The sequence below is a fragment of the Emys orbicularis genome, chromosome 22, assembly GCF_028017835.1.
Source record: "Emys orbicularis isolate rEmyOrb1 chromosome 22, rEmyOrb1.hap1, whole genome shotgun sequence".
Lineage (NCBI taxonomy): Eukaryota > Metazoa > Chordata > Testudines > Emydidae > Emys > Emys orbicularis.
Window position 1 is genome coordinate 18112044 of NC_088704.1, and position 26468 is coordinate 18138511.

Consider the following 26468-nt stretch of genomic DNA (forward strand, 5'->3'; position numbering starts at 1 on the left):
AATTTACAGGACTTACCGATACTGCTGGAGTCCGGGGTGGGGGGGGCGTGGCCTCATCCGGAAGAGGCGTGACCTCAACCGGATGAGGCGGGGCCTCTCAAGATTTAAAGGCCCTGGGGCACCGGCTGTGGCTGGGAGCCCCAGGGCCTTTAAATCAACCCGGGGCTCCCAGCTGCAGAGGTGGCTGGGAGCCCCCGGGGCTCAGGGGCAAATTAAAGGGCCCGGGGCTCCGGCCACCGTGGAGCTCCGGGCCCTTTAAATCCCCACCGCAGCTCCAGCTGCCGGAGCTGCAGGTGGGATTCAAAGGGCTCTGGGCTCCCCACAGCGGCAGGGAGCTCCGAGCCCTTTAAATCCCGGCCCCAGCCCGGGCGCTGAGCTGCAGGCGGGATTTAAAGGGTTCTGGGCTCCTCGCAGCAGCAGGGCGCTCCCAGCCCTTTAAATCCCGGCCCCAGCCCGGCTGCCGGGCTCGGGTGTGGATTTAAAGGGCCCGGAGTTCCCGCGGCTGCAGGGAGCCCCGAGCCTTGCTGGGCTGGGGCCGGGATTTAAAGGGCCCGGAGCTCAGCCCCGAGGCCTTTAAATCCCGGCCCCATCCCAGCTGCCGGAGCTACGGGCGGGATTTAAAGGGCTTGGGGCTCCCCGCTGCGGCGGGAGCTCCGGGCCCTTTAAATCCCGGCCCCAGCCCGGGCGCCGAGGGCAGCAGCGGGGAGCCCAGAGCCCTTTAAATCCCCGCCGCGGAAGCCGGTGCGGTCCGGCACGGCGTACTGGCTCTTGCCGGTATGCTGTACCTGACCGTACCGGCTTACTTTCACCTCTGGTCATCAGACTTATCAAGATTAGTAGGCCAGATCTGCAAACCAGTTAAAGGCACAGTTGTTTGTGTCATTTCTGTGTCTTTCCATATACCAGTCAGCTGCACATACATATGTCTGCAGTTTCCTGATTTACATGTGCTGTCACGGTAAATGTCCATGTAAATTAGTCTTGCAGTTGTATGCATATGGCTGATGCAACTGTGCACCTAGCCTGCTTGAATGTTTATTTAAAACAAAAAAAAACCCTCTGAAATATGGTATGATAGGGGGACAAGGGGTCTCTATCTGCATCCCCTTCAAAATCATGGCTATATAGTCCAGACCTGGTGTGCCGATAGTGTGCAGTGAAAATGAAATCTCTCTTAACCCCATCCAAAAATACTGACGTTACTGGAACAACACAAGTACTCCTGTTCTTTTTGCGGATACAGACTAACACGGCTGCTACTCTGAAACCTTAAACAAATCTGCGCTTTTTGCTTCCATCTTGTGAAACAGAAACAAAAACAGTGCGAGGACAGCTCATTCTAGATCTTACAAAATCTCAGTGTCTCCGGCACCTTCCGATAAGCCTGAGAAACCCAGATATGAACGATGCGGCGTGATGATTACTCATGATCACTTGCAGCATCCCATTAAGATCAGTGGATGATCCCATATGGAACAGGCGCATAGAAATAAGGGTACATGGGGTGACTGTGTGGCAGAGCAAACACTGCCCTGAATAGGAGCATGCAGATATTTTATTGGTAGTATCTCTTTAACTGTGCAATCTTTGCACTGGCTGACTCAGGGGATTAGTAACATTTGACTTGAGCTTTCAGGTTCAAATTCAGTTTAGGGAAACTGTGATCGAAAGCTGCTGCCATCTGATGGCTGTTGGGTCTCTAAGGTGACCTGAAGCAGTACGGGCCGGGTGATGGGTGGAGAAAGGCATTTTAGAGCTGGGGAGCTTTGCCTGTAACTTCAAACTCATGAGGCACCGCTGGGAGCTACTCCCAGAGCTGGTGGGGATCTGGCACCTTTCTTCAACTCTGAGCTCACACCCAGATCTAGAGAAGAAAAGTCTTGGGCAGCTCTGAGCAGCCTGGTGCTGTGGTGCAGGAGGGACCTGGCTGGGTCTGCTAGAGTCTCAGGCCATTACAGAGTGAATACACCTTGGCTCCTGAGACAGGTGCCTGCTGTGACTAACCTCCACAGAAACATTGGGAGGCGGCTGTTCTGCTCAGGGGCAGATTTCAGCCCTCTGCCCAGTCACAGCCCCCGAGCCATTCTGTCCCCCTGTGGCTATTTAAAAAAAAGTTTCACATAAAAACTTAGCCTGATAACTTCTTCAAAGCAGGCAGCTTTCTGTCTCGATGCCAAACTATGGCTTCTTTTCCTGAGGAAGAGGAGGGGGTGGTGGAAGGGGAAGGACTGTAGACATTCTGGTGAACGCTGCAGTCTTGAAAAATGTTTTCACAGTCTGGTGCTACAATAACAAATGGTGGGGCTGATTCCAGGGATGGCTTGGCTTGATTGGCAGGGCATGGGAAGAGGGCAGTGGAACCCCTGAACTACCTGCCATTTAGCACCAGATTCTTCTCTTGCTTTGGTGTAAATCGGGAGGAATTCCAGGGATCTTTGCTGGAATTTCAGTAGGGAACTGGAAGGGTGGTCTTGGATTGGGACTTGGCAGAAGAACTGCACTCCGCCACAGACTCCCTCTATTGACCTCAAGCACATGAATTCGACGAAGTGGGTATTCACCCACGAAAGCTCATGCTCCAATAAGGTGCCACAGGACTCTTTGCTGCTCAAGCACATTGCTTCCCCTCTCGGTGCCTCAGTTTCCCATCTATAAGATGGGGATACTTATTCTTCCCTACCTCATGAGGTGGTTGTGACAAGAAAGTCATTAATGCTACCAAGGTGCCCAGATGCAATGCTGATGGGAACCACAGAAAAGCCTATACAAAAAATGAGATCAGACCCCTGGGGCTTGTGGGGAGAAGGGGAGAAGATTTGAGGACCGCATGTTCTGAATGACTCAAGAGATGACATAAGCACTTGTGTATCCCCACAGTGATCACCTGGTGGATCCAGGCTTTAATTTCTTTTCTTTTTTTTCTGGCCCATGTGTCAGAGAGGCAGACGCAGGTAAGTAAGTTTCAGAGTAGCAGCCGTGTTAGTCTGTATCTGCAAAAAGAACAGGAGTACTTGTGGCACCTTAGAGACTAACAAATTTATTAGAGCATAAGCTTTCGTGGGCTACAGCATCCGAAGAAGTGGGCTGTAGCCCACGAAAGCTTATGCTCTAATAAATTTGTTAGTCTCTAAGGTGCCACAAGTACTCCTGTTCTTTTTGCAGGTAAGTAAGAAATTAGCATAAAAGGGACGGTCTGCTGGGAGGAGGAGGGAGGGATCTCTAATGTGTTCGTGTGGAAGGCAGGGTTTGGTCCCCAGTTTGTGCATGGCCTGTATATGAAATTAATGGGAGAAAATATTTCCACTAAGCATACGTTTCTGCAGGTCAAAACATGCCAGCTTTGGGGCCCAGCCCTGCAGATCCTTTTTTCTGGGGTGGTGCTGCTGAAACCAGCAGCATGTGGAAGGACTGCTCGCTTGGTCCTTATGGTGTGGGGACTTTGAACAATGGGAAGCCCGTGTTCTGGTGAAGCCCAAAACTGAATGAGCTGGGGAGGCAAAGGGTCCAGTCTTGTTCCCATTGAAGCCAACAAGAGATCGCCACTAACTCCTCAGGGTGCAGGATTGAGACACCCCTCTTTAGCAGTCACTTTAGTGTGGAACAGCTGGCTGCAGACTTTGACCCAAAGGGGAGACCTTAGTAGCCTGAATCTTCAGGTTTCAAATGCCCAACTTGCATGGAAGCCTCGGTTTGAGTCTCTGGTGCATCATACAATTCAGTTTCTCCCCGCTGGGGTGTTGACAGTGAGTGCCAGCCTGGGAGCTGCTCTGCTGCATTACATGTGGATAGGAGGAACAGTCCCAATACCTTTTATAAGAGCAGGACTTTGGCTGGCAGTCCTTAGCCTCCTCCCCAATGCTGTGCCTTGGCCACTAGCTGCTCCCCGGGGGTGTTTTACGTACGTGCTTGGGGATGAAAGTTGCTGTATACAAGTAAAAATCCTAAAGTCTTTGCTGTCCTGACAACCTAGCAGGGCTGTCCTGCTGGCTCCCTTAGGAATCCTGGGGGTTCCAGCTTGTATGCCTTCCTCGGAATTCTCCCAGTAAATTAACTTTTTTTTTTTTTTTTAATTGGCAATGGCAGGCACGCCTGGCTTTTTAATGAGGTGTGTGGCGGCATCTGCTGGGGCGTGTATGGACAGAGTATGGTGGGGTGGGGGAGGCCCCTGGGCAGCATACCAGCCACCTGGAAAAGACTCCTGCAAGGGTGGGGAGCTCTGAAGCACCACCCACTACAGGGAGGCTCCCCCACAACCTCTGATGGGCTCTTGCCCTGTAAATGCTAAAATCAGGAGCGAGAGGGAAGGGATAGCATAGCCCTGCTAGGCACCCACACATGCCTGTTAGCAAAAGGGCCAACGGTGGCAGGGTCTGTAAAGATTTAGACCCGAGGCTTTAAAAGATGCCTAAGGGATTTGGACACCCAGTTTCTATTACAATTGGGCATCCAGTTCCCACAGGCAGTTTACAAATCTCAGCCTTAGCTTTTGAACAGGCTGCTGATTAGCATTGGGGCTGGTGCTGGGGCCCTCTAGAGCAGAAAGCATGAATCTCTACAGACTGAGCTTAAGAGCTAGGTCCTGTGGATCATGTGCAGAGCAGGGATATATAACACACCCTGGCTAGTGGGTTACCTACTCCCCCTGGGTGGAGGAAGCTCCTCCCCAGCATCCAGGTCCAACAGAAGTAGGAGCCACTGCAAGCCTTCGCTTAAGTGATTGCCACATCTTGGCTGACACACTGGCGATTGAACTGGGGATCTCCAGACTAAAAGCATGAGCTGCTGAACTAAAGCGTGGGACTCTGCAGTGGGGGCTGTAATAGACTTGTATCCTCGATGTATTTAGCACAGAGAGGGACGCATGATGCACACTGACCATTGTGCTACATTAGCTTGTGAGCATTCACAACAGGGTAACAGGCATGGAGATAGATAGATAGGGTGGGAAGCAGGATTGGCTGTAGAGGGATGGGGCAACTGTGGAGATGAGATGCTCATAAGGGGTCAACTCCTCTATCTCTGATGCCATGGGACACTGCTTGGGAGCAGCAGAAGCCAAGTCCAGCCCTGTAAAACAAAACAGCTAGCAGAGCTGAGTCCAAAAGATGCAACCCAGCATGCTGCTGTCACAGTGCTGAGCAGATACTAAACTAGAAAGGAGAAGTGAAAGACAAGGCCACGTGAAGGAGCAGTCTGCTGGAGGAAAACTACTTTGTCATCTCCACCCTGGCTGTGCATAATAATAATCAGGCAAGGAGAGGGTGACCCTAGAACTGTGTGTGGTCTCCCCTGCTTACCACATGTCTGCCTTGGGCTGGTGCCCCAGGGCGTGGTGTTTTTGCTATGCCCTCATTCTGGCTTGGCGATCCTCTCTGTCTGGTTCCCTGGCCTTGACCTTCCCTCCCACTCTACAGAGCTGCGTCTCTGGCTCTGCCTTCCTGGGACTCACCAGCTCAGCTCTGCAGCTCCCCAGCCTCTGCGGTTCAGAGTGCACAGCCTCAAAGGTCTCCATCCAACTTGGGCTTCTTCACTGAAACCACACAGTGGGGCTCCAGCGGGACTAGCCTACCAGAGGGAACTCCCCTGCCTTCCGGGCCTCTCTCCGCATTTATTCAGTCACTGTCTTTATTTTGTATTTTAGCAAGTGGGAACTGCATCTTCCCTCAGTTTGAGCCTGCCAAGCATGCAAGCCACTGGGCCAGCTGGGAGATGATATGCTTTATTATCTCATCGTGAATCCCTTTCAACCACTGCTGCTCGAGGTTGGCTCAAAGATGAGAGAAACACTGAGTTCTTAGAGCTTCGCTGTATTCCTCTATTTACTGTCATGTTTCTGGGCCAGCATCTGATCTCCGATATAAATCCGGAGTCACTCCTTTTAAAATCAGCAGGAATTGTGGTCCCTTGCCCTATCTGAAAGTCAAGCCCATTATTCAAGTGTCTGATATAAATTTCGGGGTGTAACTTTAGAACCCAGGGTTGACGCTTTTGCAGGAAGGACCTTAGATTTAGGTTATGTTCTTTAAATAAATACATTATAATTAAAAAACTGAATATGGCTAGAAATACTTGCATGTGTTTTTGTTTTAAATTTCAATTAAAGCCGCCTTTAAAAAATAAAATTAAACTCTCCTTTGCATTGTTCTGAAGCACAGCACTACAGGATTGTCCCAGCATTTGGGCACCAGAAGGAGGCACTTAGTGTCATTGATTAACTTAGTTTCACCAGTGGAGCCCAGTGAAGGTGCAAAAAAAGTAAGCCTCAGTGGGGAAAAGTGACTTATCTTCTTCCCCCTCAATGTTCTAATTGCACAAACTAAGTGGGGACTAAATCTATGTTGGGGGTGGGTGGACTCTGTCCTCAGTGAGTTTTTGCTTTGTACACACTACTTGTTTGCTGGATTGCACTAAAATTAAAGATGCTGGTTTGCCTCTGCCACTGTTTGAGTGAAGTGACATGAAAGTAACTAAAATGTAGGGGACTCTTAGCTTTGGGTGTGGTTGCTTTTCTAACTTCCTAAATGCTGGAGGGCTGTATACACAAAAATCTTCACTAATCTCTGAGCTCAGTAGGTTATTGATCCCTACTGCAATACCAGCTGACTTCCCCTGCAGCCTGCCTGATGCAGCATGTGTGTTAGAAGACGCACCAGGAATGGCAGAAGGGGAACCCAGATGCAGTTCCTGCTGCACTTCCCACAAACTCTTTTCACTGTGCAGCAGTAATGAAACTGCAAGCGATCAGAGCAGGTCACCAGAGTACACCATGGACTGAGAGTACATGTCCGGGATAAGTAAGGTGTGCTCTTTAGTAATTGGCTGGTGATTGTAAAAACTGTCTCGTGTTCTTACTGACAAAATGAGAACAGCAGGTGGCTGCAGTTAAAGAAAAAAATTGGATTAGTGTATTTTTGCTAAAGTTACATTTTTAGCCTGGTAACAATCAGTGTATTAAAAAACAAAAGCCTAGTTAAATACCTCTGAAAACTGGGCCAAAGTGTCTCAATGAAGCATTTCTTAGGGTCCGTTTTTTTCTATTAGTCAGACTTAATATTGAAGGTAATGCACATAGCTGAATTACTCTCCTCTTAGGTGGAGGTTGGTTTCCTGTTTTGATTATACCCAGTGACAACTAAGGCCCCAATTAGGCAAGGCACTGAAGCGCCCAGGGTTGTGGCGTCACTGGGAATTTTAAAATAAAGATTGGGTACTTTTCTAAAGATCAGCTCTAGGAATTATTTGAGGGAAGCTCTATGGCCTGTTATACAGGAGATCCGACAAGAGGATCACAGTGGTCCCTTCTGGCCTTGGAATCGATGCATCTATGGAATCTGCTCAAGTCCCTTTTGATCTCAGTTCTTTGCCTAATCAGGGCCTTGGCCTGCTAGATCCATCAGGCAGAGTCAGCAAGCAACAGGAAGGAAGGAAGCAAAACAGAGAGGCGGGATGGTCCTGCGTTAAAGCCCTGGACTGGGGCTGCTGCTTTTTGCCCATCGAGGTGTAAACTCTTTGGGGCAAAGACAGTCCCTTGCTATGGGCCTGATCCAAAGCCTGGGGAAGTCAATCAGAGTCTTTCCGTTGAGTTCAATAGGCTTTGGATCAGGCCCGACAGGCTGGACTTTCCAAAGTGCTCGGCACCCATCAGCACTTACGGACAGGGCTGCCACAGGCTGGGCGTTTCGCGAGATGCTCCTGTGCTGGGCAGCCCTGAGCCCACTGCTCAGACTCCATGTTGCACACATGGCTGAGCGGCTGGCAGGAACCGTAGTTCCTCCCGCCACCTATAGATGTTGCTGTGGAGCCCCGCTGAAGCTGGCAGCCCCCTGCCTGTATGCCTTCTTCTGGTTGCTGCCTGTGCTGAATCCAGAAGGAGGCAGCAGTGAATGGCTGACAAGCAGGCAGGGATAGAAGGGAAGGGGGACTCAATATGAGCTCCACACCTCCCCTAAACCCCCTGCCCTTCAGAGACTCCAGCCCCTGCCTGACACCTTGTCCCACAGAGAGAACCCAACCCCCTGCCTCCCAGATGGAGCCTAGAACCCCAGTTACCAGCACCCACCCACCTACTCTGACAGCATCCAGCCCTCCAGCTACCTCAGACACCAAAGCACTGCCCCCCTGCTGGCCCAGCTAGCCCAGACCCCTGCCAGCACATCCCCAGATACCTCCCCACCTGCCCCAACCTCATAGCTGGCAACTTTTGTGCTGCTCCACATCCAGTCCAGCCCTACCACGGCTTGGGGCAGGACGTGTTTACCCTACGCTCAAATTATGGCCACATACTAATTATTTGCAAATATGCAAATTAGAGAACTAAATAATTGTCATAAAGTGTCATATAACTGGCCAGATTTTTCAAACCCATTTAGCGTCCACGAGCTTTCCTTGAGCACCTCAGGAGCTGTTGGGCTCTGAGCACGCCTGAAGTTCTGGCCCCTTCTTTTAGGTGCCCGTGGGGAGGTAAGCTCTTTTGAGAGAGCAGTTAGTTTGTGCTAGGTTCTGTACAGTCTTGGTTGGGGCTTCTAGCTACTACCACATAATGCAAATAATGAATAAACACTGATAAGAAGATCTGCTCCAGCAGAGGTTCCCAAAGGGCAGGCTGGGTAGGAAACTGCATATCCTTGCATTTCACTTTATTTTTACTTGTTGATTATTTGTAGTGCCCCAAAGCTCCAGTCAGGATTGGGGCCTCACTGGGCTATGTACTTTACAGGCCAGTCCCTGCCCCCCAAGAATTTACAGTCTAAACCAAGATATGTTATGATCTTTAGCTGCTCTGAGTGGCATCTCTACACGTCCCTTTTGCCTTTGTGCTTTCAGATGTCACCTGTCTTCCACCCCCTCTCCAGAAGCTGACCCTCTGTTTTATGAAATAGTTGCAAGATGCAGTCCTCTCCCTGATAACCTCTGTCTTCCTGATGAGCTGCACGTCCGGCAGCAGAGAGGACTGGAGCTTATTTTTATGTTTGTGTGTGGAATGATTCAGGCACAAACATCCCTCTCCCCGCTTGGGGAGATGGAAGGGGTTGGGGCAGTGATGAAGGAAGATGCTCCCCAGTCACAGATTTGTAAGTGAACCAAAAGTGGAGGGCTGGGTGGAATGAATTGCCAGTTAAATATGGAAAATGGAGTCTGCTTTTCCTTCTGGGCCTTTGGAATCTGTGGGTGGATTGGAACTGGCAGGCAGGGAGCAAACACCCACCCACCATAGGGTTGTGTGGTTCAGAAGTTTACAAGAGCATTTGTGTTCCAGGAGCTGCTGGCCTTGAAGCCAATAGGAAAAAAAAAAAGAGAGAGAGAGAAAAAAAAAAAAATACTGTGGTGTTAGGGCCCTTCCTCTGAGAATTCCCCCCCCCCTCTGTTTCTGCTTTCTCCAGCTAGAGGGCTGTCGAGCATGAGAGATCTGAATTGGTTGGAGGGGTGGTGGGGGTGTGTGTCAGGGGGATGTGTGTGTGAGATGATGTGTTTTGTTGTTGTTTTTTTTTAAACACACGTCCTGTTCACAGTCCTCCATCAGGGAGGCAAGAGGCTTCAAAACCTGCTGTCACCTTACTCCAAAGTGAGAGCTCTCTCTACTCCCCAGGGGCCAGTCTCCCCCTCACTACCTCCCCGCTTCTATTTAACTCTGCAAAGCCTCTGGGAGACAGACAAACTGAAGTTTTACTGTATTGTGAACAGTGCGAACGCCAGCCTTTTAATGCCTAAACCTGTTAGGAAAAACCACAGCAATGAGCAATTTGATACTAATCCTTTCCCCTTCTCCAAAGCTGCTTGTCTGAGGATCTCAAAGTGTGTTACACCCATTCATGAACTAATCCTCCTTCCGAGACAGGGCAGGGTCACTATCCACACTTGCAGATAGAGAAACTGAAGCAAAGAATGAGGAAGGGACTTGCCCAGGGTCACCTACACCTACAACTTATAGGAGGACAGTGTTCACCCCATGTTTTATCTTTTGGGAGGAGCCAGAGAACTGCTCCTCCCACAACAAAACTGCTCCCTTGCAGTCAATATTTCCCCTCTCCTCAGCTGAATGATTCGGATCTCACCTTGACCCAGGTTTATAGCCCGCTGAGGTCAGAGGGAGCCTTTCCATTACTTCGCTGGGCTCTGGATCAGGCCCTGATGCTGTTTTTACACCAGTGTGTCTCCATTGGCCTCAGTGGAATTGATTCTGATGTAGGGCCTGATTTTGCTGCTGTTAAAGTCAATCTGAGTTTTTGGTGACCTTAAAGGGAGCAGGCTCTGTGAGAGTGAGATCAGGAGCAGGACATATATGTTTGTTAACGGCCTCTCATATTAACCGCCTGAGACTTGTAAGTGGGATTGTCAAAAGAGTCTAAAGGCATTAGTGCCCAGACCCCATTACAAGGAGATCAATGCCTAACTAACTCCCACACAGGCTCCAGCTTCATTTATTTATCAGCCTTTCTGTGACCATCAGTAGTCTAGGATCTCAGCAGCTCACAAACATGAATTAATTTTATCTTCTCAGCCTCCCTGACCAGGCCCAGACTAAAGAATTTTGGGGCTTGTGCACTATGGAAATTGGGAAGCCTCCCCACCTTTCCTAAACTAGATAGCAATCCGCACCATACCCCACACAAAGCTCAGAATGCTCCTCCCACCTCACATACACCCCAACAACCCTCCATCAGCTCCCACTTATCCCAGCAACCCTGCTGTACATCCCACTCACTTCAAACTCACCCCTCCAACACTGTTCATTCACCCCATAGCCCCTCAACAACTCATCCCAGCCCCTCACCCTTACCCCAGGATCTTCCTGGCCACTCATTGGTGCCCCCTGGCTCAGCACTCTGCTCCTGTTCCAGGCTAGGGCGGCTCTTCCTGATCCCCCACCATCCAGCACCTCCACTCTCTCCCTGCCTTGCACTCGCAGTCCTGTGCTGCCCAATCACTCCTCCTTTAAGACAGGGAGGCGGCCGGGCCAAACTGGAGCGAGTGGTGGTGTGATCTGGCACATGGGGTTGCAGTGCCACAGTGTTTTTTGTTTGTTTGTTTTTCCTGGTAGTGAGGGGCCCTGTGCACATGCAGCAACTGCACCCTGGTTAATCCAGGCCTGCCTGCCCTCAGGGAGTTGGCATTACCCCCATTTTACAGATGAGGAAATGAGGCACAAAGGGATTAAATGACTTGCCCAAGGCAACAGGAAGTCCCTGGGAGATCTAGAAATAGAACCCAGATGCCCTGTGCCTTAGCCACTAGGCCATCCTCCCTTTCCTTTGTATGGTCCTCTCTCTTCTAGGAATTCCAGTTAGTGTCAGCCTGACCACAAACAGCTCCTTACAGGATCCAATGGATAGCTGAGTAGCAGATACCATCTTGATTGGGAGGAGCCACTGCTCTTAAAATGAACCTTAGTTGTTGGGTTTTTGTTTTGTTTTTAAAACATACACTAACAAACCAGCTTCCAGAGCAAAGTGGCTTGTCCATTAATGAGTGATTTCATAAAGTTGATGGATTTCCACTCCATACGGCTAAATGCAGTGCCTTGCATAATGACAGGTTTCAGAGTAGCAGCCGTGTTAGTCTGTATCCTCAAAAATAACAGGAGTACTTGTGGCACCTTAGAGACTAACAAATTTATTAGAGCATAAGCTTTCGTGGGCTACAGCCCACTTCTTCGGATGCCGAAGAAGTGGGCTGTAGCCCACGAAAGCTTATGCTCTAATAAATTTGTTAGTCTCTAAGGTGCCACAAGTACTCCTGTTATTTTTGAGGATACAGACTAACACGGCTGCTACTCTGAAACCTGTCATTAATGAGTGAGTTTCCTTCTAAGCATATATTTTGTTCGCTTTAAAAGGATCAGGGACTCTATAGTTGGTTTTTTAATACATCTGGATTTTTCTCTTAGATCTGAATGTATCTAAAACCAGCTGGAATTGCAATTAAATCTGGTTTAGGGCATTATTCTGTGTCCCACCACTGTAGCATCTGAGCACCTTCCATATAAAATCAATTCACTAGCAATGTTCCTAGCACTTCTCCCTTTTTGGGGTCAAAACTCTGCTTGGATAAGGGTCTTTCTTTATTCTTCAAATACAGAACACATTACGATTTGGAAGCAAAAGAACACGTGAGTGGATAGATCTCATGCATACTTCCTATTATCAGGAGGTAACAGACACAGTCAGTTTCAACCATGTGACATTGAATTTTGTATTTAAAAGAATATATTCTTAACCAATGCCTTTATAGATCACTAGCAACACAGCCCAGAATTCTGCCAGTAAGCTTTTTTGCATGACGGACTGTTTTTTTAATTGCATAAATGTACAGTACCTAGCACATTAGGGCCCTGGGTGCTGATTAGTACTTTTAGGTCCTATTATTATTTAATATTTGTATTGCAGTAGCACCTAAGAGCACCAGTCAAAGCCCAGGACTGCCTTCTGTAGTGCATGAAGTGATATGACAGATGCTAGTCACATGAAGTTCTTTCCTTCTTTGCACTCCCTTTTCATACTTCAAACCCAGATGCTTCAACTGGTTACATGGGAATGGACCCCCTGGGCCCATCCCTGCTAATTCAAATTGCGGGATCAGAGCCCTCTTTTGTGCACATACTGCACTTTGCTACCACCAGAATAACAGTGACAACAATATAAGGTAGGGGCTGTAATTTTCAAATTTGTTTGTATATTGGCTCAAGCAATGGGGCTCTGAGCTGGTTAACTTGTAGGCATTCCCACAATTATAAATGTTAAAATAATAATTAATAAAATGGTTGGACCAACTTAACAAAAAAAAAAAAAAGATTGACAAGTGACTGAAACCTCTGGGATTGAGCCCTGGAAATTGTCAAGTCAGATGGTAGTTGAACCCGGGGGGTGGGGGGGGGGAGTGAATTCAAAATCTTAGTATCTAAATAGAATTCCAAAGGGCATTGTGTTTCCCCAGCGCATTGATTGGTTTTTGGCCAGATTTCCTCCTATTTTTGTGTCTGCATTGATCCTTCAAATGTAACATATCCATTTGGACATTCATCTCTTCACCCCTTCCCCCCAAATCTGCCTGCATCCACGTGTTGTATTCTGTTTTATACTTAGATTGTAAGATCTTTGGGGCAGGAACGATATTTTTGCTTTGTGTTTTCACAGCACTTGGCACACCCAAGGTTCTGGTCCCTAACTGGGGTTCCGAGGCTGTATAAAGCTCGTCATGCAGTCTCTTCTTGTCTGCACATTAGAGTTAGAGGAAAAATGTTGATTTCTGATCCTTGTTTCTCTCTTTTTTTGGTTTTGAAACTTGTTTCTTATGTTTGTATTTTGAGTTGGTTGAAAAGCCAGTAAAAAAAGAGTTTTGATTGTCGACAAATTTGAAATTTTGGCTGTGTAACTCATTGAAAAACCAGACACATTTCAACCAAAATTGTTTGCTTATTGAAAACAGATTTCTGTAGGAAAAGCCTTGAACTCTGGAGAATGTCTTCCAGTTCTTGTTTGTTTTCATAACAGCAAGAAACCCAAAGAGTCGTATCTTCCGGTAGGTTCTCCCAAACTAAGTAGGGCTGAATGGGGTCAGTGATTGCCTGGGAGACTTGTTAGGAAAATCTTGGTGCTGAAGGAAGTGGTGTTAGCGATTCAGTAGAGGGTGCTCTTTCCTGTGAGTCAGTGCACAGTAATCCTCCGGGTGGCTCTGCGGTCTTTCGCATGAGATGTGAAAGGGAGGTCCTCCATTAGTCATGGCCCTTAAAGATCCCAGGCTACCTTTTGACTGGACAAATTTAATTTTTCTGACCTGAAATACCCCTGCAGTTTCAGCTGAAAATGTATTTTCTCTCTTTGTTCTCCACTGTGTTTGTATTATAGCAGGCTATGTCATGTAGTGTGTGTGTGTGTGTTCCAGCTATACACTGTGTATTTGTGTTATGCATTTACATTGGGCATATGTTTTGCACTATGCATAAGTGTGTGTGTTTTTTGTTTTACACATTACGTGTGTTTTGTGCACATTCCATGTATGAGTGTGTGTATTTTGTGCTTGTATTAGATGTACATGTTTTATGTTTGAAGACGTGTGTTACACATAAAATTTGTATATGATTGTATTTGTGTTACATGTATACGTTAGGTGCATATCCGTGTGTTGCGTGCATGCGTGTGCGTATATTTTGTGTCACGGGTGTACTTGTCTTGAATTACACACACGGTGTATGTTTTGCAACTTTTGTGTTAATTGCATGTGCCCTGTGTTTGTTGCATGTGCCTTGTGTGTATGTGCTCATGTCAGGCACACACTTTAAAAAACAACAACTCTCCACCACAGTAAATAATCAGGACAAAGCAGAAACAAAACCCACAGAGAAAAGCCCTCGCCCTCCCGCCCTCTTCCTTCCTCGCTGGCAAGTCTGTGAACCCAGCACTTTACTCTTCCCCAGCCCGGCTGCTCAGGGCTTGTCTGTGTGCTTGCCTTTGCAGAGAGGCTCCGCGGGGGGAGGCGGCCCCCGTTCCTGGAAGAGCCCAGCCTGGGGAGTTGGTCACATTCTTGGCTGGGATTCAATGACTGAGGCAGACACCAACAAACAGGGGAGGGGTGCGGGCGGGCGCGCGGGGCGGGAGGGAGGGAGGAGTGAGCGCGAGGCTGCACGAGCTCAGCTCCGAGGCGCTCTCAGTCGCTGCTGGGGAGAGGAGCGGGGAGGATGAGCGCTCGCTGCCTGCAGCTCCCCGCAGCCCACTAGCAGAGAGAGCAGAGCAAAGCAAGAACTGAACGCAAAGGAAACCTTCCCGACCCAGCCAGGGGACCACACGGAAAAGGGGGGGAGGGAGGAGCCCGCCTCCGTCTGCAGCCCCCCTCCGCCACATTTATTTTTTAAGTGCAAAAGATTGCGGCCGGGGGGAGCTTTGAAGAAAAAAACAAAATAGTGCAACATTTTATTTTTTTGTTGCACGGACCAAGCTTTTTTTTTTATTATTATTTTCTTCCCCTCCTGCCGCTTGGCTTCGGTGGATATGGACAGCCGGGAGGCCGCCGCCGCAGAGCCGCAGCCCGCGCGCGTTTGAGCCCCCGGGGCTGGAGCGCGGCACAGACTTTCCTGGGGTTTTGTTTGGGGGAGGCGGGGGGGTTGCTTTGTGCTGGGGGGTGGGGGCGGCCGGGAGAGCGCGTGCTGGAGGCGTGGGGGGTGGGGGTGGGCCCGGTGTGCTAGGGGGGAGGGTGGCCGGGGTGGGCGGCTCGACTCTCTGCTCCGCCGGGGCTTGTGCAAGTGCCCCCGAGCCGGGCACACGCGCCCCGCGGACACACTCAGCGACAGCGGGGTTTGTGGCCGGCTGACCCCGGAGGCGAAGCAGGGCGGGCGGGGCGGTTTCCATGTGTTGGCCCCTGGTTTAGTGGAGTCACACCCGGGGCTTTTCTGTTTTTATTTCTGGTTTTTGGTCGGGGCGGTGAGGGGCTGAGGGACTGAAAGATGGAGACTGTCAGTAGAAGCAGCTTCCAGCCGCATCCCGGGCTGCAGAAGACCTTGGAACAGTTTCATCTGAGCTCCATGAGCTCCCTGGGTGGCCCGGCCGCCTTCTCCGCCCGCTGGGCGCAGGAGATGTACAAGAAGGACAATGGCAAAGACCCGGCGGAGCCCGTCCTCCACCTGCCCCCCATCCAGCCCCCGCCGGTGATGCCGGGCCCCTTCTTCATGCCCTCGGACAGGTCCACGGAGCGGTGCGAGACCATCCTGGAAGGGGAGACCATCTCCTGCTTCGTGGTGGGTGGCGAGAAGCGGCTCTGCCTGCCCCAGATCCTGAACTCCGTGCTCAGGGACTTCTCCCTGCAGCAGATCAACTCGGTGTGCGACGAGCTGCACATCTACTGCTCCAGGTGCACGGCCGACCAGCTGGAGATCCTGAAAGTCATGGGCATCCTGCCCTTCTCGGCCCCTTCCTGCGGGCTCATCACCAAGACTGACGCCGAGAGGCTCTGCAATGCCTTGCTCTACGGGGGCACCTACCCGCCCCACTGCAAGAAGGAGTTCTCCAGCACCATCGAGCTGGAGCTCACCGAGAAGAGCTTCAAGGTGTACCACGAGTGCTTTGGGAAGTGCAAGGGACTCCTCGTGCCAGAGCTGTACACCAACCCCAGCGCTGCCTGCATCCAGTGCTTGGACTGCAGGCTCATGTACCCGCCTCACAAATTTGTGGTCCACTCGCATAAATCCCTGGAGAACAGGACTTGCCACTGGGGCTTTGACTCGGCTAACTGGAGGTCCTATATCCTCCTCAGCCAGGATTACACCGGGAAAGAGGAGAAAGCAAGGCTGGGCCAGTTCTTGGATGAAATGAAAGAGAAATTTGACTACAGCAACAAATACAAGAGAAAAGCACCCAGGGTAAGTAGCACCTGATTTTTGGGGATGAGGGGTGGGGACATTCGCCTACAGTTTCAGGGATCTCCCGATAAACCAGCTTTGGTGGCCCCTTTCCCTTGAAAGGCATGCAGCGGTCTAACCATGCTGTGAAATCAAACCCAGTGGGTTGATGTGGAAGAGAATTCTTAGAAACTACACTTTGCTTTCTTGTAGGCTTAAATTGTTCTTCTTGGTGGCTTTTAGGTTTTACTTAAAATACTTCTACTTTTCTATGTCTTATTTGAATTGTACATTAGGGGCCTGATCCTGCTGCCCTTGCTCCCCCCATACTTCCACTGGGAGACAGGCCAGGACTTTGGGATCGGAGCCTGAATGGGGAAGCATGAAAGCTGGGGCAAGGACAAATAACAAGAACAAACTACTCTTTACAGAAATGCATACAACTCCCCTCCTGATGTATGTCTTAATAAATTGAACAGGTCTGGGAACAGAGATGAAATGATCTCCAAGCCTAGATGGGAATGAAATGTGACTGGTTACAGGGGTCCATAGGAAAATTTCTGACAATAGGTCAGTATACTAGTAGCATGCATTAGCGACTGGTGTGTGACCGGAGAAGACTGTGCACATTGTCTGAATCCTACGACCAGACTGGCTTTTGTGTATTGGATTTTGTATACATCCAGTAAATGAATCTGTCTAGAGCCAACTGCAGCAGCCTCTAAGATACGCCATGCGGTGTTGACTCTGCTCATCCAGACTGCTAAACCACATTTATTTTAGGTGGCTTTTTTTTTTTCAGTCTGAGCAGCCTGAATCGCCAGCGTGTGGGTGGGTGGCAGGCCGTGGTGGACCCTGGCACCAGTCCTGATCAATGGGCAGCAATGCCACAGGGCCCTGAGAACTTCCTCGCAGACACCAGGATGTCTGGCTAACTGGCGGTAGTGTAATTGGCTGTGGGATGAGCAGCACACTGTCCGTCCCCCTTATCCCCCCCCCCCCCCCCAAAAAAAAGGGCAAACAGGAAAAGTCGAGTTAACTCCTTCCTTTGAGTTCTACTGCACTGGCTTGTTGGGTGGATTGTGTCTCATTTTGTTGGGGATTTTTAGTTGCTGGAGTTGCAGGGTGCACAATGCTAGGGACAAACCCAAAGAGAAGCATTTAAAGCCTGTTGTGAATGGGCAGGGAGATTCTCATCACTTCCGAAATGCTTGTTTTAAACACTCTCTCTCTTTAACTTTCTTTTTTAAATATCCAGACTTATGAAGCGCTGTGCACACAAAGCTGCACCTAGCCCAGCTATCTTTGGGAGGCCCAGTTAATTCAGCTTCTTGCCTCTAGCTTTTCTTTCTTTTTTCAAATCAGTAACTAGACTCCTCCTCCCTCTAGTTCCTCAAATTCCCCTCCCCAGAGCTGGAGGGTCAGAGACATTGTGGCAGTGTTGTGCTGTAATGAGCCACATTATCGCCATAGTTGGAGGTGGATGTGTTTTTAATGGCTTGTCTGTCCGCTGCTAATCATGCGCTAAGATGGCATGGTGGGATTGACTGTCTACGGATGTGTGGGGACAGGAGAGGGTGAGGTTGTGAGGCTGGGGAAGCAGGATTTTTGGGGTGAAGCGACCTTGCTGTGATTGTGGCATCCTGCCCAGACCACCTCTCCCCACTTCCCTTTCCTACTCCCAGAAAGGTGTGTTTTGCATATTACCTGGGTCAGTCCCATATTGGTTGATTCCCTCCCTATTTCCATAGCTGACCTCTTTCACTTGATGAATTTCAAACCTTAAGTGGTGTCATTTTTTTTTTCTCACAATGGTTTTTATGGAGTTTTACCCTGTTTTTAGCAATATCCAGAATGCTTGACTGGAGCTAGGTGGAGGAGTCAGGGCAAGTTTAGACACAAGGAGCAACATTTTTCAAAAGAGGTTACTGAACTTGGGGTGCTTTGATTTATTGATTTTTTTTCTTTTCTTTTTAGGGGTGGAGCCCAACTTGAGATCCCACCCCAAAAGGGACTACACTTTCTCAGAAAGCGCTGAGCACTCCTGGCTTCAGATGAGGCCGTGGGAAAGGTGCACAGCACCTCTCACAAAGCAGGATCAAGGAGGCTCAAGTTGGGCACCTAAAAATTGTGGCATGAAAAACATTAAATAATCAGTGGCTACTTTGGAACATTTTGCCAAAATGCATTTATGCGATGAAATTCCCAGGGTGTTGGCTTTCAGAATGCAATATTGTAAGGGGTGGGTGGTGTCCGTGTGTTCTGGGGATAGGGTGCGGAAGGGGGAATGTTTTATCTCAGTTCCTGTGCAGAACTGGGCTAAGTTTCAAGGCTTTTGAGTTGGCTTCAGGGCTCCTGTATAAATACAGCACAGTCTTGAAGAGACCCTGTCAACAACTTACCTGGCAGACCAGACAGAGTTTTGGAATTGCCTTAGCTCACTTATGTTTCCTTTTTCTCCAGCCTTTTTCCATCAGATGTAGCCAAGGGGATATCATATGTTAAGGTCATTTGTGTTGTAGCAGCGTTTGCAGATAATTATGGAGAGATTCAGTCTGGCTCAAGGGCTGCTAGACTGCGGCCAGAGGCAAATAACGGTGCAGTAAATTTTAGGTCACCTAGCAAGGAAATGAAAGGAAGATCCTGCCTCTGGCTCTGTGTGGTTGTATTTATCACTGTCTACCTGCATGTTTGTGTCTCTCTCTGGCTGTGTGTGTGGTGCTTGTTTGTGGATAAATGTGTGAAGCATGTGTTTGTGTGTGTGTGTGTGCGCGCGTGCGCTTGTCACTTTGTTTTGTCATATATCCATTTGTGTACATATGCGTGTGTGATGTGTACCTTCTTTTGTGATTTGTTTGAATTACTTGGTCTCAGTTTCATGATGGGTCTGTGGATATATGTGTTGGTCTGTGTACTCCGTGTCTCTGGGGTGTCTGCGGGTGGAGGTATCTCTGCTGCTCTGTCAACATGACTGTATGAAGTGCGCCATGTGTCTGTCTGTGTGTGATTGTGCAAGGTGTGGTGTCTGTGGTTTTGCTCCTCCCAGGAGTGGCTTGGTCTAGAGCTGCAGTGCAGGTGAAAGCCTCATGCAGGGGACAGTGGGTTAAAGCCACAGATTTGAGGAAGCTCTGAACTCTGCAGCACAGCAGAACAAGTTCCTCCGAGTCTGTCACTTTTCTTCCTTCCCTTTTCTTTTTAGTTTTATTCCTTTTTATTTCCTTAATCTCGGGTCTGTTTTCCCTCTGCATTGACCTGTGAGCTTCTTCACTTCCACTCCACCCTTCACCTTCACCTTCCCACCACTTCCCAGAGCTTCCTCTTCTCTTGAGCTCTTTCCTGTTTCCCCTCAGCCTTTGCCCTTGTCCTAGTCCCTCCCCTTCTGCCTCTCCTTGTCACCTGGATTCTCCCCCTCTGCCCCTGCTCTCCTACTTCCCCCTGGCATTGTTTTCTGTTCTCCCTGCTCCTTTCCTGGTCTCCTGCTGCTTCCTCTGGTTTTATGTGTGAGTGTGTCCTATTCTCTTCTACTATTCTCCATTAGTTTGTTCCCTCTCCTTTCTCTCCCACTGTGTCTGGAGTGGAGCTATTCAAAGCATGGCCACCAAGTTCTGGGTTGGGTGTCCTAAGATTTAAAACCTTCCAGAACTGCAAAATGGGTCCCATAAATTGAGAGCCATGGTTTCTTTTGGTATAGTTGAATAGAATCATAGAAACATAGGACTGGAAGGGACCTTGATAGGCTGTCTTGTCCAGTGCCCTCCACAGAGGCAGCACTAAGTATTATCTAGACCAGGTAGGTTCAGCGGATCGCGGCCCCCACTGGCCGCGGTTCGCCGTCCCAGGCCAATGGGGGCGGCGGGAAGCCGCGGCCAGCACATCGCTCGCCCGCGCCGCTTCTCGCTGCCCCCATTGGCCCGGGACGGCGAACCGCAGCCAGTGGGGGCCACGATCGGCCGAACGTGCCGCGTCAGCAGGTAAATAAAACTGGCCCGGCCCGGCCCGCCAGGGTGCTTACCCTGGCGAGCCGCGTGCCGAACGTTGCCGACCCCTGATCTAGACCATCCCTGGCAGGTGTTTGTCTTACCTGTTCTTACAAATGTCCAAGGACAGAGATTTCACAACTTCCCTAGGTAATTTGTCCCAATACTTTAGGAAGTTTTTCCTAATGTCCCACCTTAATCTCCCTTGCTGCAATTTAAGCCCATTGCTTCTTGTTCTATCTTTAGTGGCTAAGGAGAACAATTTATCACCTTCCTTTTTATATCAGCCTTTTATGTACTTGGAGTCTGTTATCATGTCCCCCCTCAGTCTTCTCTTCTCCAGACTAAATAAAACCCATTTTTTTCATCTTTCCACATAGGTCACGTTTTCTAGACCTTTAATCATATTTGTTGCTCTCCTCTGATTTTTTCCCCCCTCCAGTTTGTCCACATCTTTCCTGAAGTGGGATGCCCAGAACTGGACACAGTACTTCAGTTGAGACCTCCATGGTCTCCTCTGGCCAGTATAGGCCAGGCCTGGATCGCCATTCCCATCTCTCCTGCTCCATGGCTGATGCCCTTGCCCCGTCCTGGTGTGCTGTCTGTCAGCTTTCTGCATGCCAACATGTCTCCAAAGTGTCTGAGCTACTAAAGCCTCAAAAGAGGGCTTTTAAGCTTTTTTGATTGGTGGGCAGTCTCCAGTAGAACAATGTGGGATCCTGTCCCCCTGCCCCATAACATTTTCTGCGGGTCATTGAACTGAGCGCAGCCTGATCATGCTTTAATATCCCCCTTCCCTTGCATTTCAGAGCTAGACTTTTTTTTTTTTTTTTTAGCAAAACTACATAGAATTAGAGACCGGGGGATAAGAGAATTCCGTGCACACTCCCACACACACCAGCGCTGCAGTGTTCCCATGGCTCAGGTCCCAGCATTTCTATGAAGTCGCTGTGAGCTAGAAGTAGCATTCTGGGTATTGACATGTAAATGAGCACAGTAGGCCTTCCACTTTATTTAGCAGTTCCTCCAAATCCAGTGCTGCTGCCACATCACGGAGCTTTCTCAGCTGGAGTAAGGTTTAGCCAGGTCAAGTGTGCAGCCAAATCAAAGGACAGAAATTATTCACGGTGAAATAATGCAGCTCTGAGTGACATTGTAAGATAGCTGTGGCCACTTAAGTACTTCACAGCTGTCATTGTACTGCACACTACGGCCACCCAGAACTTCACAGTGGCAGCAGGGATAAAATCCAGATCCTTCTGCTCCACTGGTGCAGGTCCCTGCTACCTAAAGAGGAATCTCTTTCAGTTGCTAGGAATATATGGCCTGTGACATGCACTGTAGAGAACTTGTGGTTCTGCCCAGGCAGTGGCATCCAAACTACTATCTAGTCCAGGGGTCGGCAACGTTTGGCACGCGGCTCGCCAGGGTAAGCACCCTAGCGGGCCGGGCCAGTTTATTTACCTGCTAACGCGGCAGGTTCGGCTGATCGCGGCCCCCACTGGCCGCGGTTCGCCGTCCCGGGCCAATGGGGGCGGCGGGAAGCCGCGGCCAGCTCATCCCTCGCCTGCGCCGCTTCTCGCCGCCCCCATTGGCCCGGGACGGCGAACCGCGGCCAGTGGGGGCCGTGATCGGCCGAACTTGCCGCATCAGCAGGTAAATAAACTGGCCCGGCCCGCTAGGGTGCTTACCCTGGCGAGCCGCGTGCCAAACGTTGCCGACCCCTGATCTAGTCCATCACGAAATGGATTAGATAAAAGTCAATGGGGAATTCTGCCTGCCTAAAGACTGCAGGATCAGGCCCATTATTATTATATATAGCACTGAAATGACTCATTGCATTATCTGACTATTAAAATTTTTATTTGAAAATCTTCAATAAAAACCAAGATGGCCACCAAAGCAGAAACCAGCAATGGCTTGGAGCAACAGCTTAAGCTTGGTATCATTTTACGGCTCAGAAGCTAAGCTCCAAGAATGATACCAAGCTTAAAGCAAAATCCTGTGTGTTTGTGGAGATGTCCATGTTTTAAGCAGGCATCAGCTATTTTTCCCCCCAGGAGTGGAATCTGATTTACAGATGTTGTGGATTGAGAAGTAAGGAGTGTGTGCGCGTGTGAATATCTTGCAAATAATGAAATGAGGATTCTGAGCCGACTAATGCTCTCAGTTGCTGTGAATTAGTTCACCCTGGTAGAAGTCACTGAAGTTAGACCTCCGGTATTTTTTTAGGCAGGGATTTTGGGTGCCTAACTCCCTTCCTTCTGCTCTTTGGAAAATCCCAACGTTAGAACGGCAAACATTTGTTCTTTCTGTGGCCTATTCTGATTCACCATTTTTGTGGCTCATGGACTCAGGACTTGGACTTGTCCTACACTTTTGGGACAAAGTTAAACACAGTTTGGTCTTGACTACATTGCAGGGACCTAATATCTGAACTACTCCTTAGGATTTGAACATGGTGTTGCTAGCAGGGGTCTAACTTGATCTTCTTAACCAGTGAGGGCATATTTTTGTTTCTTGGGGTCTGTGTTTAGATTGGCGTTAAAAAAGCATGCCATACACTATCTGGAGGTGTCTATAGTAGGTTTCAGAGCATGTCTAGACAACACAGTGGTTAAAATGCTGGCAGCTGCTTGCACTTTATCTGTGCTACATCTTTCACCATTGCTAGAATGGTGAGAAGTTTTAAGCTAACCCTAGTATTGACGAGACCATGTTTTGGCTAGCATGGTTCTTAGGAATAAAAAATCCGTGTCCGCTCTGACTGGGGAAACCATGCTATAGGACATTTCAAGTGGCAATGTTGTTTTGACACAGTTGTAGTTAGCATGGTCCTGATTCCAGTTTGAAGAGGACCTCTATCACAACTCTGCACAGTCAAAAATTGTGCATGTCTGCAGCACTAGCAGTGTGACGTGTCTGATGGTGGGAATTCGCACTGGTGGCTTGGCACATGCTCTGGCTAGATATCACACACAAAAATCCATCTCAAAGTGCATCATTCAAACCCAGTTCTGTCTAAGCCAGGTTTAATTCTTCTTTTCAAAGACAGTAGCAAGCTTTGGGCTCAACAGTATAGTACTTTGCCCAGATGCAACTCCAATTGAAGTCAGTGGGAATTGTATCATTTTCTCCAATGGGAGGATTTAGCCTTAGAGGCCCTATCTCTGAGCTCTTGGAAAAGAAAAATTGTTAAGGAATGAACACTGGTGACTTATATAACACTGCTTTCTAGGTAGTGTAGTTATAGAATACTAGCAGTCAATAGGACCACTCTATTTTGGTTGAGTGGCTGTACAAGGCACATAAATCAAGTTGACCTCCAGATAAAGAAGCATTATCTAAAAAAGTAATAGTTTAGCATGTTTGTGTTTGAACTTGTGGACGTCATTATTAAATGAAATGTATTTGACTATTAACAAACATAACATCTGTTGTTGTTTTTTAATGCATTTTTAAAAATATTTTCTGAATTTGGGCAGTAAACATTGACATTTTGGGGCACAAAATCTTTGTATTTCATTCTGCTGCTCTAGGCTAAAAGGTAAACAGTAGTCTTCAATCTGCAAAGAGATTGGAAAATAACGGGATTGAGTTGATACTGCGTTATTTTACCTTGGAAAATTATTATTGAAGTGCATAGAATTCAGTATGGGCAACGGTGATTGCTCAATTAAGATATACCGTGTTCTCCCTCCACTGCTTAGCTCCTTAAATTTTTTTTTGCAAAGATTTAAAAGATTATTAAAGATTTTAAAGATTATAGCTTTAAAAAAATCCCAAGTCTCTGTAACATAAGGATAGTTTGGGGCTAGTTCTGCAGTTCTCACTCAAGCAGTCAGCAGACAAAGTAACTGAAGCCTATTTGCCCACAAACCACAGAAATACTGTAGTTGTATCAAACTCCTTCCTGTACTTTGACTGGCTGTTGAGCCATCCTAGAGTGTGGCCCTAGAGTCATGGGGGCAGACTTTGATCTTATTACACCCATTTGAATACAGAGTAGCTCCGCTGAAGTCAGTAGAGTTATTCTGGATTTACACTGGTATTCAATAGCTACATCTGAGAGCAGAATCTGAAGCTGTGTCATTACTTTAGTATATCTGCTTTGGGAAATGCAGATTAAAATTGGTTTCATTTTCAGAAGTGCACTATGGGTCTGCTCCTGAAAACACTTACTAAAAGTAAAGGGATGGATTAGTGCTTACTGCTGTAAATTGTCCCTCTGTCCTCAGGCAGGAATTGGGATTTAAGATTGCTGTTAGGTGTCTAGATTTTAGTGGTTAAATAGGGATTTTTGGAGCCTAGCAAATCTCCCCTCAAAAGCTGGAGTAAGGGCCATACTTTTTCCAGTACTAATGTAGATACCATAAACTTGCATGCAAATGGCATCAAATATAGTTTTATAATTCGTTGGAATGGGCGTGTTTTTAATTATGGGGAAGCCTGCTGGCTGATGGACACTGGCCTTTCCGCACTGAGCTAAGTGTGTTGGTTTTACTTGTTCTTGGATGAGAGAACAAAAACACAGATTGATATGAATTTGGGCCCCATTCCTGCCACTGTTCTGTAATGGAACTCCCCTTGAAACCAATGGGAATTCCCGTAAGTGACGCTCTTATCATTGGCTCAGTCAATGGTTGACTGCTATCTCGTCTAATCGGGCTTTTCCAGGCTGAGGATGTAGTATTAAAGCGACAAGCTGTATAATCACCTTTTCTGCTAAATAAGGACCTGATCCTGTAGCTCTTTTTTACACTGAGTAGTCCCAGCAGTCCCATTAAAGTAAATGGAAATACGCAAGTACATACTACGTGCATAAGTAATTGTTGCAGCATTATACCTTAGGCTCAGAGTAAACAATGACCTTTGTTGTGTATTGATTTATGTGCAGTTACCTTTTCACATGCTTTGTGGAGAATAGGATCTCTTCTTAGTTTTCTTTTCTTTTCAGTAATGTTTCTTTTGCTTCAGAATGTGTGGTATGCTCACCCCTTTTCTTGCAAGCAAGATTGCTGGGTTGTTAACATTTTTATTTATTCATTTTTAATAGTGTGGCCTTGTATGTCCTCCATTTTGCCCTGTGGAGGATTTAGGTGGTATGCTAGGAAGACTTGCACCTCTGTACCTTTGTTCTTTAGCCTCTGCTCAGCCTCAGTCAGTGGTATCAGTTTAAAGAATAAGGTCATTCACTTGGATTGGTTCTTGATTTCTCAAGCCCTTTTCACCAGCCAGTTTGTGTAATGTCTGTCTGAAACGTTGAGTAAGGGCATTGAAATAGCAGACAGGATATCGAGTGTTAGGAAGTCTGGGTTAAGTATAACAGAGACTTTTTTGGCTGGCGCAGAGGGAGCAGTCCCTCCAGCTCAATTACAGAGCAGTCGCTCTGGAAGCTGGAGTCTCTGGTTTTAGCCCCCATGGTGGCCACCCTCCCCACATATAATTGTGTGTGTGTGTTGTTCTCTGCTAGGGTTGTGTCTGCATTTCCTTATGCAGATTACTGTTCTCTGGGTGGCACTGAAATTGTTACACAAGCTGTAATAATGTCTCTCTTTCTAAGGATTGCATAAGTTTAGGATGATTTCTCCACTGGGAGAATTATGCAAGTTTAAACTGAAATGTATTTAGAAAGCTTTGTGTGTTTGTTTTCTGACTTGTAATGCAGAGGATGATTTATTTGCATCTTTAATTGGACAACATCTGCTGGCGTTGGGAGGGAAAACTGTTCCATGTCTTTTCACTGCTATAACCCTCATTCTCCCATGAACGCTTTCCCCACCCCCAATTGAATTCCATCGTTCACTGCATTATGTCTACCATAGACCCTGAGTATGTGTAGAACAGACCCTAATACCCAGGCAAAGTCAAGTGGGCCAATAGATTGGAGGCTTCTCTGGGCAGGGACCTCTTCTTTTTCACAGCGTGTCTGTATAGCTGCAGTACATGTCAACGGTGCTGTTAAAATCATAAATAACACCACCACGTGGTTTTTCTCAGTCTTTGGATTTTCCTGCTTTGATGCGGAAGTTGTTGCCTTTATTACTGGTGTTAGCCAGAAGAGACCACTGAATGAGGCTTCTCACCCTGTAAATAATGAAAGGTCTTGGAGTGACTTCTGCGATACTCCTTTGATTAGTGGAAAACTGTCTTGTTTGTTTTCATTG

At 48.1% G+C, this 26468-nt stretch overlaps 1 protein-coding gene across 1 annotated transcript in view; it reads left to right on the forward strand.

Annotated features, from left to right (window-relative positions):
• The first annotated feature begins 15433 nt into the window (after positions 1–15433).
• Positions 15434–26468, forward strand: part of SKI (SKI proto-oncogene) — a 139730-nt gene continuing 128695 nt past the window's right edge. The window contains exon 1 of the mRNA XM_065421343.1: positions 15434–16345. Within this exon, the coding sequence (XP_065277415.1) occupies positions 15434–16345 (912 nt within the window). The remainder of the gene's footprint in view (positions 16346–26468) is intronic.